At 38.4% G+C, this 24626-nt stretch overlaps 2 protein-coding genes across 2 annotated transcripts in view; one reads left to right on the plus strand and one right to left on the minus strand.

The window, feature by feature from the left end:
- The window catches only part of LOC309494422 (uncharacterized protein), a 251719-nt gene that overhangs the window by 13234 nt on the left and 213859 nt on the right, over positions 1-24626 (minus strand). The window contains exon 2 of the mRNA XM_082163762.1: positions 4329-4543. Coding sequence (XP_082019888.1) covers positions 4329-4386 — 58 coding nt within the window. The 5' untranslated portion in view covers positions 4387-4543. The remainder of the gene's footprint in view (positions 1-4328; positions 4544-24626) is intronic.
- The window catches only part of LOC309494337 (uncharacterized protein), a 255507-nt gene continuing 246382 nt past the window's right edge, over positions 15502-24626 (plus strand). The window contains exon 1 of the mRNA XM_082163645.1: positions 15502-15589. Coding sequence (XP_082019771.1) covers positions 15532-15589 — 58 coding nt within the window. The 5' untranslated portion in view covers positions 15502-15531. The remainder of the gene's footprint in view (positions 15590-24626) is intronic.

A 24626-nucleotide genomic window follows, 5' to 3' on the forward strand; every position in this document is an offset into this window, starting at 1 on the left:
CAGGTAGTGAAACTTCAGGAGCCACTCAATGTCAGTGAGCTCGGGATGAACATTTCCTTTCTTTTCCAGAAATCCTCTCACTTCATTTAAACAGGCAGCGAAGCGGGCGAGCACTTTTCCCCTGGATAACCAACGGACATTGCTGTGCAGTAGCAGCCCTGGATAATTACTCCCCACTTCATCCAACAGGGCTTTAAACTGGCGATCATTCAAAGCTCGCGCCACAATGAAGTTCACAATGCGAACAACCAATGACATCACTTCGCGAAGTTCCTCTCCACACGACTGAGCACACAGTGCCTCTTGATGCACAATACAATGAAAGTTTAAGATGGGCCGCTTCTCTTGCTCACACAGAAGGGCAACGAATCCTTTATGTTTCCCTAACATGCTGGGTGCTCCATCAGTACACACAGATATTTACATTTACATTTATTCATTTAGCTGACGCTTCTATCCAAAGCGACTTACAATTGCTATATATGTCAGAGGTCGCACGCCTCTGGAGCAACTAGGGGTTAAGTGTCTTGCTCAGGGACACATTGGTGTCTCACAGTGGATTCGAACCCGGGTTTCTCACACCAAAGGCATGTGTCTTATCCATTGCGCCACTACCACCCCTGATATAAGTTTATTCAGTGGTAGCTTTTTCTCTGCAGCAAAGTCGATCAGAGATTTTAACACATCCTCGCCTCTTGTTGTATCTTTCATAGGCAAAACAGCGAGACTCTCTTCACACACTGTATCACCCGTCACATACCGCCCGACTATGCTTAGCTGTGCTATATTGCTCACATCGGTAGACTCATCCAAGGAAAGAGAAAAGTAACTACCTGAGCTTATGTCGTTGATCTGCATCTCCTCTATCTGACGAGCCATCACGAGTGCACGATCATGAACAGTTCTTGCAGACAAAGGCATGTCTTTGATTTTTTGGATAATTTTATCCTTGTTCAGGAGGTCGTTAAACAGTTCTTTAGCCACACTGAGCATGCAACCCTTAATATAGTCTCCATCAGTAAATGGTTTCCCACTCCGCACAATTTCCAGAGCGCCAGCAAAGCTTGCAGAATTCAGATTCCCGCCTTTATTAGTCCATGATAGCAACTGCTGCTGTCCGGTTTCCATTATCCGCTGAAGCTCAGCACAAGCTTTTTTCCTGCATTCCCCACTGGGATATTTTGCAGCGAATGCTGCATGGTGCGTCTCAAAATGTCTCTTTACATTGGACTTTTTGAGCGACGCAATACGTTCATTGCAAATGAGACACACTGCGGACCCCGACTTCTCCACAAACGCAAAGTGATCCGTCCATTCGGGCTGGAAAGAACGGTAATCGTCGTCTTTTATTCTTTTCGCCATATTACTCTCGTTGATGATGATTTTTAATTTAGCTAGCTAGGTAACGTTAGTTGTTTAACTTGATCTGGACATGATGCAGGCCAAACCACCACGTCATCCAATAAAAATTCAGCTCTCTGAAAGGTAGGCTTGCTACAGGCCAAAACGCCGCTGTCAATCATATTAAGCTGCGAGTCTCTTATATATCTAAATATTATACACATATTTTATTTAATTTTACACATTCACACACAATTATAAATTAATCAAGTATGCTAATAGTTTAAAAATAATTTTATCATCATGAATGTATCAGGGTGTATTTTCAGGCAACATTTGAAAATTGGAGAGCCATATAAAATCCGGAAAAGAGCCATATATGGCTCGCGAGCCATAGGTTCCCGACCCCTGCTATTAATAAACCCGTTTATATTTTTAATTGTCTCTGTGTTTGAAAACCCACTTTATAAAGTCAATGAAACTAAAAGATCTAAGCTACAAGCTCGATATAAACTACATTTAGTAGTTCTTAATTCATAAACTCAGAAAGTTTGATATTCGTGGCCAGAAGATAAAACTTTCGCGGAGTTTGAAAAGGGATACCCCCTTCTTAACTGTAATGATCTTACATTTATTCGCTGGACGAATTGAATGGTGGTCAGACCAGTTACAGAACAAGGTAATCTCGATAATTGATAAAATAAATGTACATGCGACTTATGAATTATGACCATGAGTCATAATTATTAATATTTCCAAAATTCCCTATATTCTTGAGCTAATTCACATTTACCCCGAGTCGTTTACGTTACAACTTTAAAATGAAAATTCTGTCATCATTTACTCACCCTCAAGTTGTTTCAAACCTGTATGAATTTCTTTCTTCTGCTGCACAGAAAGATAGATCTTTTGAAGAATGTCAGGAACCATTGACTTCCATAGTAGGGGAAAAAAGGTACTATGGAAGTCAGTGGTTCCAGTTAACTGTTTGGTTACTGACTTTCTTCAAAATATCTTCCTATGTGTTCAGCAGAAGAAAGAAATTCATACAGGTTTGAAACAACTTGAGGAAGAGTAAATGATGACAGAATTTTCATTTTAAAGTGAAGTATCCCTTTAAAAATATATATTTTGTAAACTATGTTGAAAAATTCTGGTAATGTTGTTGCAAATTGGGAACCAGATATAAAATAAATTTATTTATTTAATTTTTATTTATTTATTTATTTAATATGGACATAGCAATAACATTGGACGAACCAGATGCATTGTTTAAAGTGTTATAGCACATGTGCTAATTTTCAACACCTGTCCATAGGGGGCTTTTACAACAGATAAAAACACATTGTTAAACAAAACAAGACACATTTTACACATGAGACCAATTTTGCCCCAATTTAAGCCACTGTTTGAGCTCTCTGGTAAAGATTTTAATATTGTTCTGCAATTTGAGACCAGTGGGGAGAGAGTTCCACAGTGTAGCCCCTCTGAAGGAGAAGCTAGACTGTCCAAAAGATTTTCTAAACTTTGGGAGCACACAATCCCCACTAACTGAGGCTCTGGTGGAAGGTCTAAGAGAGCCCTGACGCCTCTCCATGAGGCCAGAGAACAGTGGTGACACATAGTTGTTCAAACATTTAAAAGTCAATTTCAAAATACTAAAATTTAAAACATTTTCACAAGTAAAAAGCTTGTGCTTTTGTATGATATCACAATGATGCCATCTCATTGGTTTCTTGTCAAATATCTTAATTGCCTGTTTATACAGAGAAGTAACTGGTTTCAGAATGGACACTGATGTTTGTGACCATGCTGTAACACAGTATGACAAGTGTGAAAAAACCAATGCATGCATAAACAATAAAGCCGCATGATGTGACAACTCTCCTCTAATAAAACGAAAACAGTTCAGATTTGATTTGACTTTCCTACATATATGGTTTACTTGACTTTGAAACTTCAGGTGTTTATCCAAGATTATGCCCAAATATTTCGTTTCATGAACCTCATGAATGGGTTCATGATCTAAATGAACCTCAAAGATGATGTCAGGGGACCTCCGGTTTATAGAAAAACACATTGAGAAAGTTTTCTGTATGTTTAGAGTTAAATGAGACAGCTGAAGCCATCTTGAGATGTTATGTAAAGCCTGTGTTAACTGCTGCCCAGCCAGTGCAGTTGTTTTTGCTGACACATGGATAACTGTGTCATCAGCATAAAGCTGGCAATTTACACCTTGACAGCAATCTGGGAGATCATTTATATACAGTGAAAACAATAACGGTCCTAGAACTGACCCTTGAGGCACTCCTAAGTCATTTAGTCTCAGGTTGGATTTAATGGTTCCTACTTTCACACATTGTTTTCTACCCTCCAGGTAGGACTTAAACCATAACAGAGCTGCAGCTGAAAATTGAAATTGCTGTAATTTCTGCAATAAGATACAATGGTCCACTGTGTCGAAGGCCTTCTTCAGATCTAAAAACACAGCGCCTACGACATTCCCTTTGTCCAGTGAACCTTTGATCTGTTCCAACAAGAAGCAGTTGGCAGTTTCTGTGCTGTGTTTTTGTCTGAACCCAAACTGCTGGGGATACAACAATTGGTTATTTTCAAGATGTTCTATTAATTGCTCAGCCACAATTTTTTCCAGCACTTTTGAAACGACAGGAAGAATGGAAATCGGCCTGTAATTACAGGCTTGGTCTTTATCGCCTGACTTATAGATTGGAGTAATTACAGCAATCTTCCAGCTTTGTGGGAGAACCCAGAAATGTAAAATAAAACAGTTAAAATAGTTTTTAGCTTGATCTGATGTTGACAATCAATATAAAAAGGTCTCAAACCTCCCTTTACTGACCATTTGTTGAAGAAAACCCAGAACATTCTGTACCATTTCATAGTTGAACTGTTTATCTAAATGTGATTGAATGTTTCTAACATGAATGTTCTTCAGCATCATGAATGAATGAAGAATAAACACCAACCTCTTTGTTCTTCAGGATCTTCAGTGTGTTTCATTCTGCAGGGTTCTGGATCACTCATGTTCTCACTGTCCTCTTTAATAAACTCAGTCTTTGCAGATTTCAGCTCTTCCTGATGCTCGTCTTCACTTGTAGCTGATGGGAATTTACAGCATTTATTCCTGAATTACTGTGGGCGGAGCTTCACTGATGATGTGACTGCTGTGGGAGGAGCTTCACTTATGATGTATTCCAGCGTGGGAGGAGCTGATCTGCCAAAATCAAAAATATCAGTTGAGTTTGTTTTTATAATAAATTACACTAAGAATTTATGTCTATCTATTCATCGTACAGTAACTGATGCCAATTCATTATTTATTTTTACTAATTTTATTGCTAATCCTAACATTATTCTGCTTCTTTATCAAAATACAGGTATCTAGAAATAAAGAAAGTAATTATAAATAATTTTAATTCTTCCAAGAATAAATCATGGTAAGAAAAACAGTTAAAATCATAAACACATAAATAAACTTGCATATAGTAGGGCTGCACACAAAAAAATCGAGATTATCGAAATATCGCAAATGTATATCACGATATATTCTGTTCTGATCATTCTGTTGTTAAATAAACCTAATGTAGGATAACCTAAAACTCTAAACCCCGAGGTTCACACTGATGTTAAAATAACACTTATTATGCGACAGTAAAACACTGATATTCACTCTCAGAAGTTGTAGGGATGTTTTCTTGTCACAAAAAGAATGTGAAACACGCATGTAGGCTATATAATACATCATTTAATTTAATTTTACACACTTTAAGCTTTCTCGTATCGCATGTCGCATTATTTAATGAGTTATTGCATATCGCATTTTTCTTCAATATCGTGCAGCCCTAGCATCTAATAGCCAACAAATCCCCTCAGTCTGCTGACACCAATGAAATTAGCTTTAAGTGACACTTTACAGGAGATCTGAAGACATCAGCATAATAAATGAGGTGAAAACAGGAACTATTGTCATGAAATAAAGAGTGTTTTCAGCAGATCTGTTAATATTGATGACTATCAACACTCATTCAACAAGCCATTCAGGATCATCAGCAGATCATCTCACTTTATTCTGAGTGTTTGCTCTTAGAAACACATTATTTGAGTCAGGATACATGATAAAAGCCTGTAAAACTACTCTACTGAAAGAAAATATTGTAATTTCTCACAATATGACATGGATAAAACATCAATAACACAAAAACAATCACTAATGACACTCATCTTCATCAACCACTACAAAGAATAGTTACAGCAGCTTAATATGTCCACATTAAGTTTGATCTTATACACTGATGGGATCAGGCATGTACTGGCCATCGGGACTACCGGGAGATTCCCGGTGGGCCGCGGTCTGTGTGGGCCGGTGCGTGATGTATTTTGTTTTTTAATAATTATTAATCGTCAATATATTCGTAAGTATATTGTTGTATATTCCAATTCTGGGCTTATGTGTCTCTCTTGTTGGCCGCATGAAGCTGATGCGAGCTGCGAGACTGACAGGTAGGTTAAACGTGTGATGAGCACATGTGACATGTTCACTGAGCACTGGCCAATCAGAATCAAGTTATAGACTTGCAAAGCGGCCGCTTTACAACTGCAGCGAATAGCCTACTGATGTGATGATGTGCAACGATAGTCAACAAAATCTCTAAACGTAAAGGAGGGGCCGGGTTAAAAAAATAAAAATAAATAAATGACAAGCACTTGAGGCAAAGGCCACCAAATGTGTGAAAATTTATTATTTGCTGGAAGGCCGGCAATGAAGTTGTCAGCAGGGCGGGCCTGACTGCTGAGATGAGACGGACATCGTTTTGTTTCAAACTTAAGTTAAGAAATTGCAGCTGTAATAGGCCACCACTCACTGATCTATATAAATTACATTTATATACATCAGATCAGTGCTGCCACTGTATAATCTCACTGCTATTAAAAATAACTTGATTAGTTTTCGTGCCTATGAAACAGTGCGTGAGTTATCTTTTTCATCTTCTTTGTGCCCGAATAGATAAATTCACACACTGAATATGGGTTGGAGCTTTTAATTTTGAACTCTCAAAGTCCACCAGATTGATGACTTTAACATTAAAATTTTACAAAATTTTCTTACAGTTCACCCCCGAACCCCCCTAGAGGACCCGAGGACCACCAACCACAGTTTTACTCAAAATCCTATGAGAAACGCTTGTTTTAGGATTCAGCACTCTGGAGTATAGTTTATATTAGGGGTGGCACGGTACATGAAAAAACATCCGAACCGTTCGGTTCGCTTGTCTCGGTTCGGTGCGTGTGTGCGTCGCGCGGTTCGCACGGTTCGACGCATGCGCAATGTAGCCTTGTGCCCGTGCTACTGCTAATACAATGCTAAATCATAAATCAGACAAATGTAGAATAACATTACAATGTCCAGCAATCGATTTAAATAGTACACTGGGTTTACTTAGACATTTAATGAGATCAACTCCACTAGGCTATATGTTGTTTTTTTCACGTGAATAAATAGGCTACATAGATCGACTGTTCCACGTACCGGTATGTACTTTAATGGTCCAGTGGCAGAACTTGCCAAGCGTGTCAAAGGTTCTGAGTTCTAATCTGCACTCGTATATATTTTTCTTTTTCATCAAAACCGATTATGTTTATCAGCGGTTGTATATCAAGCAGGGACAGATTTGTATGAATTTTGTTTTGTGATTTCATCGGAACGAATAGAGTAGCCTAGAGTCTCCTCAACGGACTGAAGCGCGCGTCTGAGTGAAGAATGTGCGGCCGCTGCGGTGTGTGCGCGAGCCACGAGAACACTGTATCAGCGCCACTGATCGCAACGGCAACGAGCACTTTGATCACTTGATTAAAAAAAACACATTTCAGCGCTAGATTGCTTCTTATTTAACAAACGAACGAAACGAATACTTTGCTAGTTAACTGGAAATGTTTTATTTATTTGTATTGGTACATCCGTGCTGGGACATAATATCAACCCTGGCAAAAAGTGGTGACAAATAACTGTCCGACACAGCCCACGGGAAATGAGAAGCTGCGTTTTGCAAACACACCCCATTTATGAAATAAATAAATTAATAATTAGATAATTCAGCTATATATCATATGCTGAAGTAAATTTTTGGAGTGTTAAAGATTAAAAGAAAAAACAACAACAAGAACCGTACAGAACCGAAAACCGTGACCCTAAAACCGTGATACGAACCGAACCGTGGGTTTTGTGAACCGTGCCACCCCTAGTTTATATATATAGTAAATTGTTTTAATAAATTACCTTTTTTTTTGGTTTTATTTCATCTGTTAACTCTCGCTCGTTCCTACTCGCATTAGCGGTTTTAAGGAAAAGGCGTTGTTATAGGACATATTCAATGGCGTGCAAAGATGTGTGGTGTTTATGATCATATCATGTAGTGGGCCAGTATGGGCCAAAATGCCAGGGCCGATTTTTTGTCCCAGTCCAGCCCTGGATGGGATCACTATAGTAGTTAGTAAGTAGTTAGTTCATTTAAAAAAAAAAATAACATTTTATATGCGCGCAGAAACTGAAAATGATCATAAAACTTTTACAAATAAAGAGCATCGCAGCACTATTGTTCCAAGAGTAAAACGCTATTTATATTTATTAGTATTGCTTTAATGTCTCACGTGGCTCATCTTAGGCTCAATGTAAAGCATTTAGCAGTCTCTGTTCCAGTATGACACTTGAGATCGATTCACATTAATTCCCTTCACCGATCTTAAACTTTGACTTTTGACTTGACGAAACAATCACACAAACGAACACGAAATCGCTCAGGTCTGAATGAACTCAACATATTCTCCTCATGCTCGCTGCTGCTGCACTAAATGTTTATTTCAGAAGGAAGACGCCAGAAAAGTATCGCTGTGATCGATGAAAATAATAAATGAGTCTGTCGCTTAATCAAACTGTATAAAGTGTGTGTGGTGGTTGTATAAACTAGAGAAATACCGTGAACTGCTCTCCTCAACTCAGAAGACTCGACGCTGAAACTCTCAATGAGGGAAGAGAGGCGGCGCGAGCGAGCGGTGACGTCATCGGCCGCCAACTGTAGGAGAGGGGGTTCAGCAACAAGAAGTGGGAGCTAAGCTTACAAGTATACAGTCGTTTTAGTAATGTTTATTTGTTTATAGCTGGAGATTTTAATGAAACCCCTGACGATGCACAAGATAGATTTCCTTTAAGATCTAGGCTACCTCTAATTCACATGATAATATTATTTTATGGTTGTGTGGAAATCTTTCAGTGGCAGATGCTTGGCGTTTCTTTAACTCTGGTTGTAGAGGCTTTACTTGGTCCAACAAATTTGGATCGCTTAAAGCTAGAATTTATCTTTTTCTCATGTCTCATGCTATTTTGAAAGATGTCCATACTGTTAATCATCAATTGGCCCCGTTTACTGACCACATGTTAATTTCTATGAATCTTGCACAATACAGTTAGTTAAATTCATGGGTTTCATCCGGTCCCTTTCCACAGGTGTATTAATCAAGCACAATGCAGTCTGCATTCATAATCTAGGTGCTTGATTTGATACACCTGTGGAAAGGGACCTGATGAAACCCATGAATAGAACAAGGGGTTACTGGAAATTTAACAGTCTATGTTTAGTAATACTGAAAGCGACCCTGGCTCTAGCTGGGAGTTTTTTTAAATTTAGAGTTAGAGACCTTGCTGTTAATAGAAGTAAGCAAATTAAAAGAGAAAAAAAAAACATTAAAGAAGTAGAACTCATTCATAGATTAAGTGTGTTAATGCAGAAGGAAAATCCCAGTAAAGAGGATGAGGTAGAAATAAACAAATGTCATTTGCAAATTGAAAATATGTACTCAGAGATTGTTAAAGGTGCTTTTATACACTCTAGAGCAAAATGGATCGAGAAGGGTGAAAGAAGCACTAATTACTTTTTTGCTCTTGAAAAAAGAAATCGTAAAAAGACATCTCTCTGCCTTAAAGGTAGGGTAGGTAATCCTGTTCAGAAACACTTTTTTTTATACTGGGTGAAATGGTCCTTCCATCCTGATAGTAGTCAATACATTATGTGTTTAGAAAAAGGAATGAAAAAAATCAGACCTCTGTAGCAGCTGCAGGACAGTAAAAACTCTGACCAATCACTGCCATTCGGTGCGAATGTAAAGAACCAATCAGATGCCTTCATGTCTCGTGCCCGAGCCCCACTGCGCGCGCTGCCCTGCGTGCACTCATCACATGTCACCGTTCCCGGAAATATTCAGCTCAAAGCACCTGCATATGCAGTCAGCGAAGGCAAACAAGGCAAAAACTACTTCCTCGGACCCTGCCCGCGCTCTTGAACGACCTCCTCTGCTTCGCCCTCAACCCCGGACCTGTCCTCGAACCGACGATGCGGTACTTGTCTCCGGACTCGGAGTGTACGTTAGTCTTCATTAGAGTCAACAATGTTTTCATCATGGAAACTCTTACATGCAAAACACCGTATATGTTATGAATCTTACACGAAATTCATCTTCATCACAGTGTAACTGATGGTAATGGAAAAACGTGTATCAATGCAACCTGTTTTTAGTTTTGCCTTATAAATATAGCTCGTTACCGAATGAAACTTTACCATTATCGATATGCTAGCTTGATAGTGAGTACTAAAAGAAATCTTATTTGTTTATATTCATAGTGATAAAGTTAGGTATTTTATTACATGTGATTCTGACATGATGTCACTGTATGTACTGCGCTCCTTCCTCTCCACTCGTCTCAGGTAATAAATGCGTCTTGTTCCAGCCTGAGCGTTTGGCGTCGCGCGTTCATGTGTTTTGGGGGCGTGGCTTTGGAAGGAGCTCAGAAGGGAGGGGGTGGAGTGAATGGAAATAATGAGCTGTGTTTATTGCAGATTAAAAGGTCTACAGTCACTCGATTTTTATATTTTCTTTTTCAGAGTACTTACATTTTAATTATGTATTGGTATATAATGACAGTTTAAACAAATTTGGAATGTTTTTTTTTTAGAAAAATGATTACCTACCCTACCTTTAAATATTAATAGTGCTTTATGTACAGATCCAGGAATGATTTCAACCTTTGTATACTCCTTTTATAAAAAATTGTATACTTCTCAGTTTTCTCAAGAAAAATCTGACGATTTTCTTTTGAGTATTCATGATAATATTTCAGGTATTAAGGATGACTTTAAGCAACTTTGTGATTCTGATATCTCTATAGTTGAAATGGAGGATGCACTGAAATCGATGAAGAGGGGGAAATCTCCAGGTACTGATGGCTTGTCTGTTGAATTTTATTTACATGTTTGGGACATCTTAAAGACACCTCTACATAGTTTGTTTAAAGACTGTATTAAAAAAGGAGAGATGACTCCCTCAATGAAGCAGGGTCTTATTTCCTTGATCCCCAAAACTGATAAAGACCCACTTTTAATTGAAAACTGGAGACCTATATCACTGTTAAATGTCGATTATAAATTACTTGTTTTAATTTTGGCAGTTCGTTTAAAATCTGGCCTTAATAGTATAATTGGCGAAACACAAAATGGATTTATGAAAAATAGGCATATTAGCTCCAACATAAGATTAGTTCTTGAACTTATTGATTATTCAGAGAATATTGATTCAGAAGCTATTATAATGTTTTTGGATTTTTATAAAGCATTTGACTCTTTAGAACACCAATTTTTGCTTAAATCTCTTAGTCTTTTTGGTTTTGGATGTACATTTATCAATATGGTTAATAATGACATTAGCTCTTCAGTTTTGGTTGGCTTTCAGGAGTGCGCCAAGGTTGCCCCATTTCCCCATTTTCTGTTAGCTGTTGAATTGTTATCAATTGTTATTTCACAAAATCTACTATACATTCTTTCTCCGAAGCTTCAGGCTTATATTTAAATGTTTATTTTCTCATAATTATTGCTTTCTCATACAATCGAAAATGGTTAATTACTCGCAGCTTCATTCAGATATAAATTGCAGCACCATCTCATGGTGAAGTAAATGTAATGCAACAAAGCTGACAACCATAAAATGCAAGTATAGGCTTATATGTTAACGCCCCGTTTATGACGTGTTTATCAAAGCTGAAACAGTGTTAGTGCTGTGAAACTCATTTATGTAGGTGAATTTTACAGATACTGATGAATTTCATGTGTTCACCTTGATAATAAAACATTAAGCATGATGAGTGTGTGTGTAATTATTTCTTTAGACAAGGACAGAAGATCAGACCAGCTTAAAAAAAGTTGGAAACCATCACAGAAATTCTAATGGTTTCTATTAAAATACCAATAGGAACCATTGGCTTTTACCATTTAAACCACTACAGAATTCTTTTTTGTAGTGCGTTTGGGACATATTCCATTAGGATTTAATGCCCCCACCAATAGAACCCAACACATATCAGTAGAGACCCACAGAGACCACTATAATTCCCATTACAACCAATAAAATTCCCATGAAAACCATTAAATCCAATAGAATTTCTGTAATGGTTTCCATAGTTTTTTTTAGCAGGGCAGTATCATGTGTGAAAGCTTTATCTTGTTTAGCTGTGGGAAGCAGAACTCTATAACTTGTTAAAGGAGAACTCGGTAACTCTAGCGAACTCTTGTCACTTCTTCGCTGATTTTCCCTTTTGTTGTCGCATGTTTTCCCCACGAGCTCCCCCTACAGCTGTGGGGGGGCGTATATTTCACAACACAGTCGTAAAAAACTCACTTGCGCGGCCTCCTCCCCCTCTCTACCGCTGCTCATGTGCGTTTGTTTTGATCGGAGCAAGCCAACTGTATCGTGTGGAGCTATGTCTACCGAGGTGGGTAATCTGGTGATACATCATACATGCGTGTGTGTTTATGTCGAATTGCCGTAAAGCAATTTGTGTTTCGCGCTCGTTCTCGTTCTAGTTCTCGCTTCTCACGAGACTTCCAATTTCTAACTTGCCGGGACGGTAGTGTTGCAAGTTGCAAGGTTGGTTTTCCGTCTGGGAACGCTGGGGGGAGCGGGGAAAGTCACCAATATCACCAGAACAGGTTGTTTAACCATCCAAATGATTTCTAGACAGTTTTATTAAGTTAAAAAAGTTACCAAGTTCTCCTTTAACTGGTGGGACTGATATTTGGTGGGACTGATGTGGTCCATCAACTGTTTGGTTACCGACATTTTTCAAAATATCTTCTTTTGTGTTCAGCAGAAAAAAGAAATTCATACAGGTTTGAAACAACGTGAGGGTGAGTAAATGATGACAGAATTTTCATTTTTGGGCGAACTATCCCTTTAATAGTTATTATAAATTCAAACTATATTTAGATTCACATATTAGGGTGTTGTAGTTATTTGCCTGAAGAGGTTGTTTAATTAAAGCTCCAATATGTAACAATTTTGTAATAAAATTTCCGAAAATAACTTGCACAGTGTGATATATTTCCTCCAGTTGTGTACTTACAATATCTCAAAAGTCTCCAAAGATTTTTTATTTCAGAGAAATTCCGATTTTAAATAACTGTCCGTCCCGGAAAAGAAATGTCGCCTCTCAGTGACGCAATGTCCGCACTATCCTTTTTTTCCGGTGTGGACCATGTGATATTCCACCACACCGGAATATCACATGGTCAAATGCGGAAGTGGTGGTTATAGCGTTATAGCCATAGACTGTATGGTTATATGGATCACGATTACTCTTTGGCGAGTATTGAAGTGCCAACTAAACGAAAGCGTCCATATTCGGATACACGCAGACTGTGTGACAAACGGAGGAATAAAACCCGGATAAATATCGGCCAGGCGTTTTCGAGATGGAGAGAGCTGCGCGACAATCTTGGACTTGACAGAGACTCTGCTCTCGCGAGTGTATTGATAGACAGGTAAGCAAATCAATTTTTGTACAAGTAACGTAATAGTTACAGTAAAGATGATTTTAATAGATATGAATTAATGACAAATAGCTGTAAGTTGTAACGGGATAATATAGCATAACATTTCACGTTCCTTGCAGTTCATTAATTATGATGACATAAAATAATACGATCAGACATACAGGTAATACAAAAACGAATAAATTACCTCATCCGTGATCATGATTCATTAATTCCATTTAGATACATCGCTAGATGGTGAAAACGCATTAAAAACGATATCTCCCATCGTCACCTCCTTCATAGCGTCATCAAGCTTCGCCTTTGTTATTGTTGGAAACTGCGCCCTCTTGTGGTCACATTTTTTTACATATTGGAGCTTTAATTATTTTGTTTTATTATTGGTGATTTATCACTTATTTTGGTGGTTATAGTGTGAGAAATAACAGTATTGTCTTTCAGTAGAGCAGTTTTACAGGCTTTTATCATCTATCCTGACTCAAATAATGTGTTTCTAACGGCAAACACTCAGAATAAAGTGAGATGATCTGCTGATGATCCTGAATGGCTTGTTGAATGAGTGTTGATAGTCTGAGGCTCATCAATATTAACAGATCTGCTGAAAACACTCTTTATTTCATGACAATAGTTCCTGTTTTCACCTCATTTATTATGCTGATGTCTTCAGATCTCCTGTAAATTGACACTTAAAGCTCATTTCATTGGTGTCAGCAGACTGAGGGGATTTGTTGGCTATTATATGTTTATTTCTGTCTTTATGCTTTTACCTGTTTTCCTTACCATTATTTATATTTGGAAGAATTTAAATTATTTATATTCTTTTCTATATTTCTATATTTCTGTATTTTAATGAAGAAGCAGAATAATGTTAGGATTAGTAATAAAAATTATGAAAAATAATGAATTGGCATCAGTTACTGTACGATAAATAGATACACAGGCGTAAATGCTTAGTGTCATTTATTATAAAAACAAACTTGGTAATTGAAATTTTTGATTTTGGCAGATTAGCTCCTCCCACTGTAATTTATCATCAGTGAAACCCCTCCCATTGTAATTCATCATCAGTGAAGCTCCTCCCACAGCAAACACATCCAGACAAGACAGAGGTAATACTTATCGGTTCAAAAAACCGCCCACAAAACCTCGCACAATACAACTTTAACATCATAGGATGTCCTGTTACTTTATCCTCTACAGTAAAAGACCTGGGTGTTATACTCGATTGCAACCTGTCTTTTGAAAATCATATTTCATATGTTGCAAAAACAGCCTTTTTCCACCTTAGAAACATTGCTAAGCTACGTAATATGCTATCAGTTTCTGATGCAGAAAAGTTAGTTCATGCATTCATGACCTCGAGACTGGATTACTGTAATGCTTTATTAGCTGGTTGTCCTGCATCCTCAATAAACAAGCTACAGTTAGTCCAAAATGCCGCCGCTAGAGTTCTTACGAGATCAAGAAAATATGATCATATAACACCGATTTTATCATCACTGCATTGGTTACCTATAAAGCTCCGTATTAATTATAAGGTATTGCTACTGACTTATAAAGCCTTAAACGGCTTAGCTCCAGTCTATTTAACGGATCTTCTATCACCCTATAATCCATCGCGCTCTTTAAGATCACTAAATTCAAGGCTTTTGGTCATACCTAGGATATCCAGAACCACTAAAGGAGGGAGAGCATTTTCACATTTGGCTCCAAAACTCTGGAATAGTTTTCCTGATACTGTTCGTTGCTCAGACTCGCTCTCCCAGTTTAAAACTAGATTAAAGTCGCATCTCTTCAGCCAGGCATTCATATAATCCTACAGTTCAAACTACAATCCGGCCTCTAGCTCATAAATGCCAGAGGAGAACTGGCCCCCGACTGAGCCTGGGTTCTCCCAAGGTTTTTTTTCTCCATTAGGTCACCTGATGGAGTTTTAGGACACCATTAGGTCACTTGATGGAGTTTTCGGTTCCTTGCCACTGTTGCCTTTGGCTTGCTCAGTTGGGGATATTTTGGGGATATTTAATTTTATTTTATCAATCAATAAATTCCTCTTGAAACAAACTTTGTTGTATTATTTTAATTTAATACTGTGAAGCTGCTTTGATACAATCTGTATTGTGAAAAGCGCTATACAAATAAACTTGACTTGACTTGACATCATCAGTGAAGCTCCTCCCACAGTAATTCCCCAATAAATGCTGTAAATTCCCATCAGCTACAAGTGAAGACGAGCATCAGAGCATCAGGAAGAGCTGAAATCTGCAAAACTGAGTTTATTAAAGAGGACAGTGAGAACATGAGTGATCCAGAACCCTGCAGAATGAAACATACTGAAGATCCTGAAGAACAAAGAGGTTGGTGTTTATTCTTCATTCATTCATGAGGCTGAAGAACATTCATGTTAGAAACCAGTGTTTCCCACAGAATTAGATTTTATTTGCGATGGTGGGGTGTGGGGGTGTGGGGGTGTGGTGGTGTGGGGGGTGATTAAGACACAACAAAAGGGTTAAATATATCATATATTTTTATTGACACGTATACACATTTCCATTGTCAACACTTAACTTAAAGACATTGCTATTGCTACATTGCTATGCCATTGCTACACTTTCTATGACTGCTCCACAGACTTCTTGTTGCAAATTTTGCACCCTTTGAACATTTTATTTTACAGGCCTTTCTGAAAAAATATTCCAATGCCCTATCATATGGGAAGGCCTCAGGACAGGGTCCATTGATGGAGATCCTCAAGCAGGCAGCCAGGTGTTCTCCTTGAAGCTGTAAAAAACATTTACAATAATAAACAACGTATCATTACCGATAACTGATCGTTCAGTTTAATTACGCCATGGCCCCAAACATGTTTTATAAAAGAAACATACAGTGTGTCTATATAGCCTATATGATGTGTATTACATTTTAGCTCAAAAACAATTGTAATAAAAGATAGGATCATAAGATGCGCAATATATCGGAAGACATGGTTTTTACCACTTAATGAAGTTTTGTTTTGTAAATCATCAGACATGATTTTTACCACTTCATTAAGTTTTGCTTTGTAGAAAACCTATCTTTAAAGTGAATTTCGTTTTGTACAAATTGTGTCTTAATTTTAATAAATGTTTAATCAACCAATTGCATGTATTTAATAAATAAAAAGCAAATATAGCAGACAATATAATAACCGTGACATGGAGTGTTCACTTCCATAGACCAATTTCGAGCCGACGTCACAGTTACGTCACGGCGCTAGCTGGTGGCAAAAGGAAGGGAAAACTGAAGGCCAACACAAACCAGCACAGATTCGGCTACATAATAAGGAGCTTAAATTATTATTATTGTTATTAAATGTCATCTTGTTGTGTTGTTGGGTGCAAGAATCAACGGAGTACAGGCTCCAATTTGAAATTTTATCGCATAATGTTTTCTAAATGATTGTGATTATTTGTGAATCATCTATGATTTTATACATAGTTTTGATTGATTGTGACTATACTTTTTGAAGTACCTGGTAAAAAAGGGTAATCAAATACATAGTTAAAAAATTAATATGCTGTATCTGGAATTTTTATTTAATCACATCGTTAAAATTGCACCGTAATGTCACTTACATTGTCGTCTTTGTGTCTGGCCGTGGCGCTGGCTAGGCAGAACTGCGGATCGTAGGCTACCACACAAGGCTTAAATTGTACGTGACCATTACAGTTATAGGCATCTAAAGATTTATATGCCCTCAGTTTCTCTTTACACTCAGTTTCTCTATCGGGTAGGTGTAGAAGTTAGGCCACTCAACCGGAGGTAGCGTTGACGTTAATCCTGTCAGATCGTCCATTCATTGACTGAGCGCGTACAGGTCAGCCAATCTGGGATGTACGTTAAAATAAAAATTTCCAAATAACAATCGCGGTCCTGGACAGTGAGTGACCTTGCACATTAAGATAAAATCGGATTTTCTCCAGTCATTATTAAAAAAACAAGCTTACAAAACTTGCAAACCAACGTTAGTAAAGCGGCCAGAGGGATCGTTCTGCCACCACCTAAGCTCTGCCCACACAAAAACGTCACCATGTTTACCAACTGAAAATTGGTCTATTGCATTGTGAACAAGAGCGCATCTCACCGTAAATGAATGAAACTCAGCGTAGGCCTATGCCTCATACATTAGCATTAAACATCTTTGCTGCATCCTTTCTAGAACAGACAATGGCTTTCTTGCGGCTCGCATCAGCAGAGCATTGCATCGTCCATAGACCGCAAAACAATCAGCGGATGGCGGGCGGGTGCGGCTTTGAAATTTGGTCAAAAAACGTTGTTGCGGATGATGAGTTTTGTAATGCAATTGCGGATGAAATAATACCCCATCCGCGTATCTCTATTGATAACAACATTGAACACTACACAAATATCAATTGCATTTTTTTTATTTAGGCGATCAGTGTCTGTTCGTTTATTCAAACTAAGTTGTCCTATCATTGTACCGTCATCACCAATTCTGAAACCGGCACACCCCTACTAATAACTAAGGTGGGTCTCCGAGCCGCGTTTCCATTACCCTTCAAATCGCGCAAATTAAAATTGCGAATTGAAAATACGCTCAATGGAAACACGTCTATTTCGCAAAAACTCCCATTTATCACAAAAAAGGTTTTACGCTTGCGTGAGGTGGTTTTTCAGGCAATTCGAAAAATAAATATTTAGCAAAACTGTAATGGAAACAGTTTTTGCACATTTACAGTCACCTGACTTACAAAGCGCGGTGTGTTTGGACAGAATACGAGACAGAGTTCTGTATTAAATTCATAAAAGACAAAATAATTACAGGAATACTGGATTCTAAACCTCAAAGAAATGCCACAATCAAGACCTCGGAGCAGAAATGAGTGAGAAAACACCTCATATGTGCCGCTCACAGTATAAGGGTCTTTACTTGCCATTAATGTTTGGATAACACGCTTAGGCCTACGTCTCTTTACATTAATAATCATAATAATAATGTCTAGTTTGGTGGCTGTGATATATATATATATATATATATATATAAATATTATTAACGGCGTTAACGCAAACCCATTTTAACGCCGTACATTTTTTTATCGCGCAATTAACACCTAGTAAACTTTGTAGGTTTTTTTCACATTCTTTTGCAACAACTAGTAACGTTAGTAAGACTACAACACCACCGCATCTAGCTAGACCGGAAACAAAACAACAGGCACGCCGGCGCCGCACACACTTGTTTGGGCTTGCGAGCCGGCCAAAGAGTGGACGAGAAGCCGCGTCTAGGACAACTTGTATCGCACATCGGACTGTACACTTTCTCAGTTTATGGCCAGCAATAAAAACGCCGAATGGCGCCGCCGGTGTGTGTACACTCATAGAGAATAATGTGTTAGAATTTTAAATACGAGGTGCTGCGCTTCGCTTCTCGTCCAGAGTGCGACCCCCTTTAAAGGGGTCATATAATGGTACATGCACTTTTACAAGTTGATTGCACTGAAATGTCTGTTGGCAGTGCCTGTACACAACCATCCTATCATGATTAAAATCCATCCAGTGGTTTTGTTTTAATCTCCTTATATGTTTGACCATCTCTGAAATCAAGCCGTTCGATATTGTGACGTCATAAGATCGTACGCCCCTCCCGCGATTGTGATTGACAGCCGTGCTTCAACACAAGACCCGCCCTGAGCAAGCTGTGACAGCCGTCGTCATAGTAGTCCGCCATTGTTGATATGCTGGAGTAGAATGGCGTCTACACGATTGTGGTGTTCTGTTCTTAGATGTAATAAGGAACACAGCAGTCATTTGGATGTTCCTAAATCCGAGCCGTTGAAGAAGCAGTGGCTGAGTTTTGTTTTTGAAGCGATATGCCCAAAGGATTGACGCGGGGATTCCCTCACGGGGATTCCCGTCTGTGCTTTCATGTTTACGCTAATCATTTCACACCAGACAGCTTTACAAACGAGAAAAAACGGATCGGTACCAACGTGTTACTGCTGAACCTCCAGAAGATGTGAGTGTAATGTTTTATTAACCTTTATATTAGTATTTATATTAATCTTTGCGAAATTTGCAAACCTTGCTGCAGGCTTCACGATGAATGCATCTAAGGTTTACACTCAGGGTACATTACAGCATGTTTTCTATGTACGACGTTCTCAATATAATTCATAATCCCACGTTTATAATGAACAACGCGTGGTTATTGTGTTACAAACGGTGTACGCACAGAACAGAGGGGCGGGGTGAGCAAAGCTCATTATCATTTAAAGACACATGCACTGAAACGGCGTGCTGAAAACAGAGCTGTTTTTGACCAGCTAAAATTAGTGTTTTCTTACAATACTAATGAGAATTTTTAATTAAAGTATATTACAAACTTTTAATTTAGACCCTAAAGAATCATATTAGCTTGTACAAAAATGGCATTATATGACCCCTTTAACGTTACGTTTTGAGTGGATGAATGATGAGCACGAGACGCCGAAATGGATGCCAATAAGATTCTGAATGGAAAGTTTAATTTTAAAAAAGTGGCCAAATGGTTCAATTGACAAGACCAAAGTGATCTGTGTGTTTTGTCGTTGTGAACTGAGCTATCATCGCAGCACGTCCAGTCTGAAACACCACTTGATGGCCAAGCTCACACACAGCTGATGCGAACTCTCCGCCCCCTCGTCAATATCAGGACCTCGTCAGTATTTCTTTCACCCTTTTATTGATGGACAGTGTTACATTGTGTGAGAGATTATTTGCTCCAAGTGAGAATGTTAGTGTGAAATTGAACACTACAGTATATGCAGGGTTCGTAAGGGTGCTTGAAATCCTTGAAAGTGCTTGAATTTTGATGTTGTGTTTTCAAGTTGTTGTGTATTTTGATGTTGTGTATTTCTGACGAAATAGTTCTTTATTAAATCAGATACAGATTGATTTGCGTTACGCTGGCCAGAGCAAAAGTAGGCGGAGTTTTCATTTTGATTTCCGCGGTTGTTTGGATGCACCGTTTTTATTAAAAAATATTTTATTTTTATCACCGTAATGTTATCACGATTAATACCGTTCCAAATTATCCTACATCCTATCCAGGACATATGGATATTCCCGCTGTAACTAAAGAGTCTATCCTTTAGTCGTGCCCTCAAGAGTTAGGCGATCAGTCTCTACAAATTCGTATTCTATTATAAAGATAATAAAGATTATAAGGATAATAGATTTCCCCTTCGTAGTATAAGTCTACCTTTTTAGGTACTCTTCAACCGTGTTCGCTATACAACAATAACCCTGTCATAAGTTGCCTCTTTGGCTAGGCTTTTTTAATCAAAAGAATGCTCACCCTCTTGTTGTTTCCTCCAGTTAAGATCTTCCTGATCCAGATAGAAGAATGCGACACGTACTCAAGAATCCAAGGTCCAGTCAGATGATTATAATAAATGTTTAACAATATTTATTAAAGAATCAAAATGAAAAGAATACTTGTTACAGATTCAAAATGAGTACCAACTTAAACAGAGAGATATTAGCTAGGCTTAAAGCTTCTTGCATCCGATAACTGCTGGTGTATCGGACTGGAGATTGCAAGGAAGAGCAAAGAGTCCTGTCCAGGTCTCTTCTTTTATAGTTGGAATTCAGACGTCTTCATCATAGTTACTGTAAGGCACATGACTGCTATTTCAATATCACATGTATGACTTGCTGGTCCCAGCAAGTGTAGTCCTGCTATTCCTGTACAAGCATGACTATGCCTAGTCACTGGCTTGTTCTCCGAAGATATAATAGTTCCTTTGTATTTGTGTACAATGACCCTTGTCACTGCTCTCTCATGTGATTTGAGAGAGAGAGATGAACAGCAACCTCTTTATTCAGAACAATATTTTTAGATGGTTATACTTTTTAGTAACCAAGACAACTCGTGGGCTGCATCCTGAGTTACAGATTTCTTATTGTGACCCTTTCTGCGTTGACGTCGAGTTGGAGGTGCAGATGAAGCGAAGGAAGTGCCACTCTCAGGTGGAACCCTCCTCAACGCCCAAAACAAGCTCCTCTTTGGTCCGAGTCGCGCGGCGCAAGCCATTCAAATATATTGGTTTCATTTCATAGCGCAGCGCGGTCCGCGTCCTATCTGAAAGGGCCATTAGTGACTGAGAGTACTTGGTGTGATAATGTAATGTAAGTATTGCATGTCCGTTATGTCACGTTCATTTGTGGAATATGCAGTGAACATTGCCAAAATTACAGAACTGTAACGTGCAAATTAACCTGCAAACGTTAGCCCAGTGCATAACAACAGTCGTTGATTGCTGAACTGAAATCAGTCATTGTCATAAGTAGTATACTGTTACTGTAAGGTTTAGGATGGCCCTATGCAATATTTACACTGCTCTATTCCAGTAAATGTATTAGCTAACGTTATGTCTTGGCCCAAGACATCTTGGCAATGAAATACATTTATCAGGCAGGTGCCTGTGCACTCAGATATTGTTCAAACCTAGTCTATATCAAGAATGTGTCCCAAAACGGGAAGGCCTGTCAAATATTTCTGAATATTTCTAAGTCTTCATATTTAAAATTAATTCAGTTTTACAGCCTATAAATCACATTATCTGGTAAGCAATATTTGGACATTAATATAATGAAAAGTATATTATTCATATGCTTTAGGCTATATACTCAGTGATACATTTTGAAGAATAAAACTTGTGATTGGCTTAAATATTAGGGCTGCACAATATATTGAAATATTGCAAATGTATATATTACAATATGCATAATTGCATATCACAAGGGCTTGCAATAACTGGGGTCATGAACAAAAGACAAAGAAAATCACTCACTGCTTTTGGCTGAATAGGCTAACTTTTGTAGCTTTAATAAGAATCAGTATATTTAATTCATGCAGTGAAAACTAAGCAGTGTTTATTTTTACATTTGATTAATCAGTTTCTGTTGTTAAATAAACCTAATGTAGGATAACCTGAACCCCTAAACCCCAGTGATGTTAAAATAACACTTCTTATGCTACAGAACACTGATGTTCACTGTCTTGAAGTTGTAGGGATATTTTCTTATCACAAAAAGAATGTGAAACACGTATGTGTAGGTTATATCATTTTAAAGATATTTTAAAGATATTTTAAAGATAATTTAAGTTAATTTGACACACTTTAAGCATTATCGTATCGCATATTGAATATCGCATTATTTAATGAGTTATTGCATATCTCATTTTTCTTCAATATCATGTAGCCCTCTGCTATTATGAAACATTTGGCTGTTTATCTCTTTTGATGTGATAAAAACACTAAATAATAATTTTAACTATGTATTGGTATGTAATTTACGGTAGTGTAAGGTGCTGGAAAAAGCTTTAAAATGGACCAGGAAAGTGCTTGAAAAGTGCTTGAATTTGACCTTGGAAAAAGTGTACAAACCCTGTATATGCCAATGTTGTTTTGTTGTTTATATGCCAATGTTGTCAAAAAAACATTTGCACAAAGCAAGCCAATCCACTTTTCCATGTTGATAAGAGCATTAAAATGAGAAAAAAATAATGGGACAAAAAGAAATCAAGAGACATTTAGAATAGATCAAAATGTGCGATTAATTGCAATTAATCGTGAGTTAACTATGACATTAATGCGATTAATCGTGATTAAATATTTGAATCGTTTGACAGCACTAATTTATACATACAAAAACTTGAGATCAGAGTTTTAAAATCAAACAGTTTAAAAGAGGACAATACATCACGGTTGTTTAAACCAATGAGCATTAAGCTGTGTCATCAGCAAGTCGTTTCCCATCATGCTTTCAAATGACATCATGGCGGACCGCACTCGGACACATTAGGCTTGTTCGACTTCATGCAGCTCTGCGCAGACCAATCGGCGGCTAACTTGAAGCAGTGCATGCCGGTTAGAAATTTTGTCCGACTTGATACAGCGCCGACGCCACGTGACTGTGACGTATGCCATCAAAGTACCGCGAGAGCAATTCGAGAGTAGCTGGAGAACTCAGCCAGCGCAGCTTCTCAAGAGCGGCTGCACTGGGCTGCACGTGGGCTGATGACGACACAGCTGTTCCACGATTGGCCGGATTCACCGCATGACAACGATCACGTGTGTTTCGTGTTTATTCGAAATAATTATAGTTCCTCTATAACTCTCAAATCAGTTTTGTATAACAGTAAACACTCTTTTCATGTCGTTGTCATGTTATATTGTGTCATGTTTATCAAATTAAAACTGATTAAAAAACGTAGACTCTACTTCATTGATAGTAGCTTATGTTGAACTTTATTCTTGTTCAAACAGACGCTGTACGAAGCAGTACATAAAGTATTGAATGAAAATGTCTCTGAAACATCTTTGTATTATTTGGCAAATATTGCATTTATTTCACTTCAGCTGTGGTAAAGTATGCAAACACCACGTGAGCGGTCACTACGGGAACCAGAAAGTGTCCGACTTCTCCGTTTGCAGCTCCTCCCCGCCTGCACGCGGCTACTCTCGCCGATCGGTTACATCCAGCAGCAGCCGATGCCGAACACACCTATTTATAACCAGCATGCACCTCGCATTCATCACTGGTGATCAGTTCGGCGCAGATTTTACTCAACAAGCCTATTTTTTTCTTGTCTTCCCATCATGCAGTAGAAAGAGTCCAGATGATGTCCCTTCCTGAGTGTCCCAGTATTAAGAAATGCTCTGTTTTTAAAAGGAGGAAAATCATGTCAGGAGTAACAGGGTTGAGTGAAACATGTAGGACACAGATAAAGATGATAAAATAGTTAATTTAAAGCCAGTTAAAGTTATGTGTTGTATTCTTTTCCAAGGTAACCAAGGTTACGGGGGTTCTGTGTGCGCATGCGTTGTGAGAGTGAGTGACACAAAAAGAGTAAAGAGGTTATCGTTCCGAGCTCTGGTGTGAAGTTGAACTTTTTGCTGAATAACTAAAACACAACATTGGCGACAAGGATGGCTGAGTTTAGCTTACCACCGCCGACACCTTTTCTTCCCGTTCCTGGTGAACCGCCTATTCCGTGGGCGAGTTGGATTGATGGTTTCACGGTGTATCTCGAGGCTATGGACTATACTGATATTTCGGATCGGAGGAAAATTGCCCTGCTTCGTCACTGTCTCGGGGCCGAGGGAGAGAGAATATATCGCGCTCTTGGGGAAGCGGAGACTTACGAGGAAGCAGTCGCTCAGCTCGCTCTCCACTTCACGGGCCAGCAACGAGTAATACTACGCCGATACAAGCTACGCAAACGGCTTCAGCGATCGGGCGAGTCCGTGCAGGACTACGTAACAAATCTGCGAGACCTGGCGCGCTCGTGCAATTATGGGACACTTCAAAATGAGATCGTTCGTGATCAGCTTATTGAAGGGATAC

The sequence above is a fragment of the Leuciscus leuciscus genome (assembly GCF_965113295.1).
Source record: "Leuciscus leuciscus genome assembly, chromosome: 1".
Lineage (NCBI taxonomy): Eukaryota > Metazoa > Chordata > Actinopteri > Cypriniformes > Leuciscidae > Leuciscus > Leuciscus leuciscus.